The sequence below is a fragment of the Coffea arabica genome, chromosome 7c, assembly GCF_036785885.1.
Source record: "Coffea arabica cultivar ET-39 chromosome 7c, Coffea Arabica ET-39 HiFi, whole genome shotgun sequence".
NCBI lineage: Eukaryota > Viridiplantae > Streptophyta > Magnoliopsida > Gentianales > Rubiaceae > Coffea > Coffea arabica.
Window position 1 is genome coordinate 39,894,633 of NC_092322.1, and position 8,678 is coordinate 39,903,310.

General features: G+C 42.1%; 1 protein-coding gene across 1 annotated transcript; it reads right to left on the minus strand.

Annotated features, from left to right (window-relative positions):
* Positions 1 to 4,190: 4,190 nt before the first annotated feature.
* Positions 4,191 to 7,967, minus strand: LOC140010715 (uncharacterized). Its single transcript, XM_072058037.1, has 6 exons — positions 7,821 to 7,967; positions 7,094 to 7,301; positions 6,803 to 7,002; positions 6,139 to 6,510; positions 5,136 to 5,642; positions 4,191 to 5,051 (listed from the first exon to the last, which is right to left on the minus strand). Exons 1-6 carry the CDS (start codon positions 7,965 to 7,967, stop codon positions 4,191 to 4,193), a joined length of 2,295 nt encoding a protein of 764 aa, XP_071914138.1.
* Between the last annotated feature and the right edge of the window lie 711 nt (positions 7,968 to 8,678).

The following is an 8,678-nucleotide window of genomic DNA, read 5'->3' on the forward strand; positions in this document are numbered from 1 at the left end:
GAAATACATCAATATTCAAAATATACATCAATCACAAATCTAGCCCCAAAGTGCAACGAAAACCCTAAAACAAGAGTACGCCAAGAGGGGTTTCTCCAACATTTCTCTAAGTCCAATCCTGTTAAGGAAAACAAATCTACAGGGTAAGCAAAACGCTCGTGAGGCCAAGAAAACACATGCAAGCACGTTGTTCAGATAACAAACCCAAATAACAGTTCAAGTGATAAATTACAAGTAATTCATAAAGCCAACGAAATGTAAACAGAAACAATTCAAGGATATGGTAGCTCTCAGGAGTTAAGTTCCACTTGCTTTACCAGTTCATTCGTATATCTTCCCGCGATGACTCTCCATCAACCGGGTTGATATTTCTAAATCATAAATCACCACTTATTTCTCATCCGTCCACCCAACACCGCTTCGGGCCCGCACGACATTTATAAGGTTATACTCCACGAGTATGTCAAGCAAAATCTCACAAATAGATCAATCTTATCATGTGATTCTCATGGCTCCCCAAGGTTCCCGACCAAGCCCATGCCGGCTCGAATCCCAAGGTCGGCCTATGAGTTTGGGCGTCCCCCATGTATCATGTAAGTGTCGAGGAGATTCACTTCAATGACGTATGCAGCCATAGCATACCATGTCATGTATTCAAGCATTTGACAGGTTTAAACATGTATTTCAGGTCATGTAAATCAGGCAAACCATGTTAAGCATGAGTCATTTGTTTCAAATGAGAACGAGTGCGATAAAGTACACACTCGACTCCATTTTTCAAAACCAAGTAGGCTAAGCATGTAATCAGGTAAGCCAAGCATGAATCAAGTCCATAGAGTTCAAGTAGTCATACACTTAACACTCACCAAGTTATGCGAGCAAGTAGATTCAACCGAGAGTTCAAACTTCCACCGTAGGATCCTCTTGAAGGTCATCGTGCGTGTCTGAGCAACAAATAGTAGACCATTACTACAGGTCCCCAAGTGGTAAGAAAGATTGATCACGAGTAGGGTTCGGAAATATTTTGAAAATTTCGTTTGACTTTGTCTTTGAAGTTGGATTCGCAAAAAGGGTACAAGACTCAAGTAAAATTGGATTATTATCCTTAAAATCATTGGATGGAGACGAGTACATGTGAATAAATCTCGAAACGAACGACCGAAGTCGAAAGTGGGTTGGCCACGTCACAATCCGGCTGGAATCTGGCCGGATATCCAGTCGGATTGGAGGTAGTAGCCATCCTTAATTTTTTTTTCAAATCCCAATAGCAATCCGGCCGTCTATCCCGCCAGAAACTGGCCGGATTCAAGGTCGGATTCCAGTAAATTGCTTCCCGCGCGGATTTCGCTTCAAATGTTTAAAATTTTGATTTTTAGTACAATGTTTGAAAAATCATAACTTCTTTTCTACTAGTCAAAAATTGATAAACTTGGTACCGTTGGAATTGTCTTCCAAAGTACTAAAATTTCCTAGAAGAAACCTTTCATGAATCTAAGTGGAAAGCATTTAAATTTTGGCCCAAAGTTGGTAACTTGAGTTACCAAGGTAGTTTGAAGTTGATTTTTGGCCAACTTTGGAAGTTCGGCAAAATTCACTCGATTTGAACTAGTCTTTGAAATTTGAAATTCTATTAGAGTTGCAATCCAAGAGTATAACACAATAAGAAGAACGATAAATGGAGTTTTGAGCACCGAGATATGGTGTCCCAAAGTTACCAAAATTTCCTTGATAAACAAGGGTTTTTCAACTTAAGTCATGAACTTTGGTGGTTTAGTTAAACATCAAGACGCCTTTGGAATAACACCAAATTTGGTATGAAAATCCTATCATATAGGGGCTACTCCTCTACCAAATTTTGTAGAAAAATATGCATGGGAAGTTGGTGAACTAATTCACCAAAATTTCAAGGTTTCCAAGGTAAATTGCCTTGTGAGCTTCGTTTTGCCGTTTTCAAAACGTTTAACCCAAAGGTTACCTCAACCATGGTCCCTTTACATTGAAAAGGTCTAAGGCATCCCACAACAACATTTGTGGGTGATTAACACCAAGAAATTAAATTTGCAAGTTTACACCGAGCCTTGCATCAATTCTGTCCAAAAGTGAGGGTTTTCAAGGGCAGGACATGTTCCGTATTTTGATCATAAATCACTCAAATTAACTCATAATTGGGCATGGTTTATGGCGTTGGAAAACAAATTCATAGAGCTATAATTTCACAGAAGAAATTTTTCTGAAATTCGGCATACAACTAGCTCGAATTTGAGCCACAAGTTGCAGCCTCAGCATTTCGTTCCAGTAAGACAGAAAAACAGAACAGCCGATTTAAATGGTTGGTTCGGCTCACATATATGGAACCACAATGTACATTTTATACTTTCGGAAAGGTGGGAATGTCTAGTTTCAAATGCCACTGACGGTACTTGATTTCGACGTCACAGTACAGAGTTATGGCCAAAACACGAAAGCTGGTCAAAGCATTACGGGAACAGTTCCAGATTTACTAGGTTTGTGAAATCGATTCATTTGACCAACCAAACCTCAATATTTTTCAATGAAATTTTATACACCATCTATTCAACATATAAACATCATGTATAAGTCATTACAACCTCAAAATTCCACAGAAATAGGTACGTTCAAAGCAGGGGCAGAATCGAAACTTTTCACCCCATGCATTTCTTGAAGTTCATACTTCTAATACACCATTAATCTACCATTTTGAGCACTAAATCATCATTAAATCCATCATCCATCATCCAAGAGTGGGAGTTCATAGAGCTTACATTCAAAATTTTCCAACAATAACAATCACCCATATGAATATCCAAACTTAAAGGTGTTAAACAACCTCTATAAACCAAGTTTAGAGTGTTGGATCATTACCTACTTTAGTTGATGACCAAGGCAGAATTTTCAGTCCCTTGAAACTCCAAGAAAACCGTGGAAAGTGAGCTCCTTTGATAGCTAGATGAGCTCTCCAAGTGACAAGCTAGGTGTAGTTAAATTTTGGTTGAATTTGGTGAAGATTTGAGCAAGATTTGGAGATGAAATTTGCAAAGCTTGGAGTTGTTTTGTTGCAGCTGATGGCTGGCCAAGAGAGAGACTAGGAGAGAGAGGGTTTGGTCCAATTTTAGCTTCCAAAGGAAGATACAATGTGTGGTGCAAAATCACCCAAAAGTCAACTCTCAATAGTGCGCGTAGGGCGCGTTTGGGGCTCGATTTCTCTGGCATTTGTTTCACAAGTGCACTTATATTCATACAAATATTATTCACTCTTAATTATCCCAAAATAATGGTCTAAAGTCCCTCAATTAAGCGCGCGCGTGAAAACGCATATTTCCAATTTACGCGCGATAAGGTGAACCCTTCAAGAAATTCTTATAACGATCGTACAACTAACTATCACTTGAGTATTTAAACCTAAAATTACCTATTTTAGAACCATTGTACATGTCTCCAAGTTTTCGAACTTATTGTACTCCCAATTGGCTAAAGTTTTCAGACACGTTTTCACTATTTACATTAATCGAGCTTTCAAAAAATTAATTTTTGAAACGAGTCACCTTAAAAATATAATGAAGCTATATTTCCACGTAATTAGGTTCAATAGGTCTAGAAAATAATACTCGGAATAAATGAACAAGTAAATAATTAAATAAGCTCAAAATATGGTTTTAATAGGAGTTTTACGAGTCCTCACATGAGTCGAGTATTAACTCCTCAAATCTCCAATAAATTTGTATCCATGCGTCTTTTGGAAAACTATCCACGTGTGAGTAGTATATGCTCACTTAGAACTTATTTACCTTTAATTCTCGATTGACTTTTCTTAATCTGCTATTGTCCGTTCTTAATTTCCCCAGGATAATCATACTCCCAAATATAATATCACCTTGAAACACTCGTGTTCATTATTTCTCACCTAAACAGTCTTCCAAAAATTGAAGTTGTTAACGGGACGTTTTAAAAGCATGATGAAAACATTATTCCATACGAATGGATTTAAAAATGGTCGTAATAAATTATTTGTTGAAAACAGGTGGATAAATACTTAATTAAACCATTAATATTCGATAAAAATAAGAAATTTTTCGGATCCTCACAGATACCTCCCGAAAATGAACACAAAAGCATACTCTCAACTCCAAGAAGATCCTATCACAAACATGCATTACCGAATCTAGTTTACCCTAAAAAATCCACATATTTCGCATCTTCCATAAATTCCAGCAAATTAAGGATGGCAACGTGCGGAGAACAAAACCAAGGTATGAATTACTAGTAGATCTAGCCCACCAACTCATCACCCTATGTCTCACCGTGAAAGCCCCACTAAACCCGCCAATAAGATCCTCAAAGCAACCCCAAACCTTCCTTGCCACCTCCCCCGTACAAAAAGTGTGGTTAATAGATTCTGGGGATGGGTTCAGACTACAACAAAAGCATCTAGAAGGGCCCAAAAACCCGAACTTGTGTAACACTTCCATCAGCGGCAACCTACCATACATCAATCGCAACATAAAGAAGGAAATTTTTGACGACAAAGCCTGATAGGGAAACAGGCTGGAAGCATTACATTCGTTACGCATTATCTGGTATGCCGACGAAATAGTAAACTCACCCGAATTAGTGGGAGCCCAAATCATTTCATCCGCCTTCGCCGCAGCAGGGGGAGCCACCCCCAGTACCTGTTGCACCCATCCCGGCGGCAACACCCTGTTTAGGCTCTGCAAATCCCACCTGCCTTCCATGACAAAGTCTGCAACCGAATGCTCCTGAAAAGATTCCACCTGCTTATACAGAGGCTCTATCCCCAACCAATTATCATGCCAAAAGCTTGAAGACCCACTGTCCAGCGACCAACATATGTGCTTCTCTGCCACCACTTGAACGTGTACCATCCGCTTCCAAGTATGTGAGTGCCCTGGCGAGAAATCCGAAAAGTAAGGATACACCTCCGGGCAATACTTCAAGTGCCTGAACTCAGCCCATAAAGATTGTCGTAGCCTAAAATTCCACCATAGTTTCAAAGAAAAGGCATCAAACACATGCTGCAGAGACCGAATACCCACACCTCCTTCCTCATAAGGCTTACATAGTTGACTCCACTTAATCTAGTGAAACCGCGGACCAACCTCAGAAGAACCCCACAAGAAATCAATAAATATTTGGTCCAACATGACAAATACCCCTTTAGGAGCGGTGGAAGCAGCAAGGATATGGATCGGCATGGATGCCAGGACGCTCCGTATTAGCACCAACTTCCCACCCGATGACAAGAGTATCTCATTCCACAACAAAACCCTACTTGCAACTGAAGTGCATATCGCTGAAAAATAACTCTTCCTCCGTCTTCCCGAGTATAGTGGACAGCCTAAATACGTCACCGGGAAGGACTGGGAGCGAAACCCTGTGACTTGTGCTACAATACGCTTTCGCAAATCCGACAGGCTAGCATGGGATAGGAAACCACTTTTCTGATGGTTCACCTTTTGTCCCGAAATCGACGTATAGTCCTCCAATACTTGCATCACCAACTGAAGCGATTTCTTCTTGCCGCTCGAGAAGATAATGATATCATCCGCATAAGCCAAGTGCGTGATAATTGGGCACCCCATCAGGACCCTGAAAGGGACGAACCCCTACCGCCCACTCAAGGAATTAAGATGACGGGAAAGAACCTCAACACACAAAACAAAAAGACCTGGGGAAATCGGATCCCCTTGACGAACCCCACGACTAGACTTAAAAAACCTTGGGGCGGCCCATTGACAACAACTGAGAACCACACATTCGAAATCAGCCTCGAAATCATATCAATCCAAACTTCACAAAAGCTAAACCGCCTCAGCACCTGAATCAAGAATGGCATGAAACCCTATCGTAGGCTTTGGCCATGTCAATTTTCAACATCACATTACCCCCTCTACTAGCTTTCCGAATACCTGCTATGAGCTCCTGGGCCAACAGCACATTATAAAAAATCTATCTCCTCTGCACAAAGCCGCTTTGTTGAGGTGATATAATGTTAGGTAACACCTTGGCCAAGCGATTCGCTAAAATGTTAGAGATCACTTTATTAAAAAAATTGCACATGCTGATTGGTCTGAATTGACTAAACTCTTGAGGAGAGCTGACCTTGGGAATAAGTACCACCCATGTTGCCATGAAATTCCTGGGCAACTCCTGCCCACAGAAAAAACTAACCACTGCCTCACATACATCCTCCGCCACCACCTCCCATGCAAAGGTAAAAAATTTTCCAGTGAAACCATCTGGGCCCACTGCACTCTTCCCATCCATCCCAAACACCACCTCTCTTATCTCCTCCATCTCTGGAACTCTCACTAGCTCCTCGTTCTGTGTGCGAGAAATCATGTGAGGAATCACGTCCAGTGTATCCCATGATCCTGAAGAAAGCTCAGCCAAAAATAAAGCTTTAAAATACTGAACCGCCTCAGATGCAATCCGATTATCCTCTGCTATCCAATCCCCATCAGCACCTTTGATCTAGTGAATAACCGTCTTCGCCCTATGCTCCGCAACTGAAGAGTAGAAATATTTTTAATTCTTATCCCCCTCCCAAATCTATTTAACCCTTGCCTTTTGCCTCCAAATCCTTCCTCTATCATTAGCAAATTCCTCAACCCCACCCACGCCTCTTGAAGTGCAAGAAGATTTGGCTCCGAGGGATCCCTATCAAAAAGATCCTCTAGCCTCAGCACCTCTCCTTCCGCTTCCTTACCCTCTCAAAAATATCCCCAAACGATTCTCTAGACCACAATTATAACTGCCGTTTTACCTTCCGTAACTTGACAGACAATCTCTGCAAGGACGGGCCCAAAAATGAACCACCCCAACATCGTCGAATAACTCCCAATAACTCCGGTTTAGTCATCCACACATTCAGGAACCGAAAGGACCTTGGCTTATTATCTAGCCTAGTCCTTGCCGTCATGAGTAAGGGAGCGTGATTCGAGGGATCCTGCCCCCATTGTTGCACTGTAAAATTGTAATCTAAAGAAGATGCATGCTGATTGTATAACAATCTATCTAGCCTCTTCCAAATACGCGCGCTCCCCACTATTATTACACCATGTGAACTTTGAGTCCAAAAACCCAGCATCTCGTATTCTAGTCGTCGCCATGAAGCAGATAAAATTCAAGCCCTCCCCCAGGCGAAAAGGTAAACCACCCCGTTTTTCCTTCTCACTGACTATGACATTGAAGTCCCCAACCAAAAACCATGGTGCATCAACCGGATTATCAAGCAGTAACAAAGACCAAAGCAACCTCCTTTCCTGCTCATTACACTTTACATGCACAAACCAAAAAACCATAGGGCCATCTACTAGTGGTGACTGTATGGTAAGTGACAAATGTTGACTCGACTCACCCAGGTGATCACATGAAAATGAATTTTGATAGAAAACCCAAGTAGAGCCCTCACTATTGGTAATGCATTTATCCATCCTCAACTTTAATCATATCCAATGAAGTTCCCCCATAGACATTTTAGGTTCACATATAGCAACTGAATTGAAGACTCAGCAATTAAATTTTTTAATCTACGAAAATTTGGGGCACGCGAGATTCCCCGAATATTCCAAAAAAGGAAATTAATCATCAGACAATGCAGCAAATGAGTTATTCGACAGTTTCGCTTTAGAGCGTAAAGATCGATCAGTAGGGAGTGGTACACGCGTACCTCTACACTTGGAAAGAGCAATCATTTTGCCTCCCTCTTCTCTATGCACATTTTCCTGAACTTGTTGTATAATAGGATCCAAGTTAAATATATCTACCACCAAGGATCCAACCTCCCTCGGCACAGCTCCCATGTCACGCTGGGGAGACAGATTTCCAGTGCTTTGTTCTGCAGTAGCCACCTCTTCCTCCCCCACCTCTGCACCAAGCCCCGTTGTGATTTCGCACGCCTCTCCACTGACCTCATGCGCAGCAGTCATGTCTTTCAAGGGAGAAGGCGGCAAGCTGACCAATCCTGATGCGCAGCAAGTAGGAAGAGTGATGCCATCAGTGCCACACCCCTACTACAACTCCTGGCTACGCAGGCCAATTGTAGCAGCAGACCTTGACGACTCCCCCAGAGCTGCGTCCGAGCTCTGCCCTGAATGCCCAGTTGCCTCCTCACTTCCCTGCTTCACCATCGAGGTAATCAATTCCTCACCCACGGCTGCAATTGTCTCAGGCACAGCCGTCCTTGTTACATCAGTAAACTCCATAGCAGGAGCATGCCCTTGCGCTTCAGTAGGCACATCCTTCATCCTATACCCTTGCACTTCAGTAGTCTCCTTCGGCTGCTTCTTATCTGGCCGAGACCTTGGGTGGAGGAAACGACAGTCCCCCTGATCATGGCCTTCGTGAAAGCAATGGGAACAATACTTGGGGATATTTTCTGGAACCAAAAACCCCCATAATCCCCATTGCCAATCCATATTCTACCTGGAAACGACTTAAGTAAATCAACCTCCACACAAACTCTCGCCACACTTGGACAAGAGCCAGAAGCCGTGGCTGCATCAACAAAAAGTAGCTTGCCCACACAGCAAACAATCTGAAACAAACAGTCCTTGTTGAAGTAATGTATTGGTAACTTGGACAACTGGAACCATACTAGAACTACTGAAGGCTCACGGTCTACATGGAATTCTGGTGAC

Excerpts from the sequence above, each read along its gene's own strand:
- LOC140010715 (XM_072058037.1), bottom strand. The coding sequence starts at position 7,967 with ATGACTGCTGCGCATGAGGTCAGTGGAGAGGCGTGCGAAATCACAACG. Across the intron at positions 7,302-7,820 it reads TGGGAGCTGTGCCGAGGGAG|GAAAGGAGGTTGCTTTGGTC; the intron begins GTTGGATCCTTG and ends TGTAATGAGCAG. Across the intron at positions 5,643-6,138 it reads GGGTGGTACTTATTCCCAAG|GGGTTCGTCCCTTTCAGGGT; the intron begins GTCAGCTCTCCT and ends AGTGGGCGGTAG.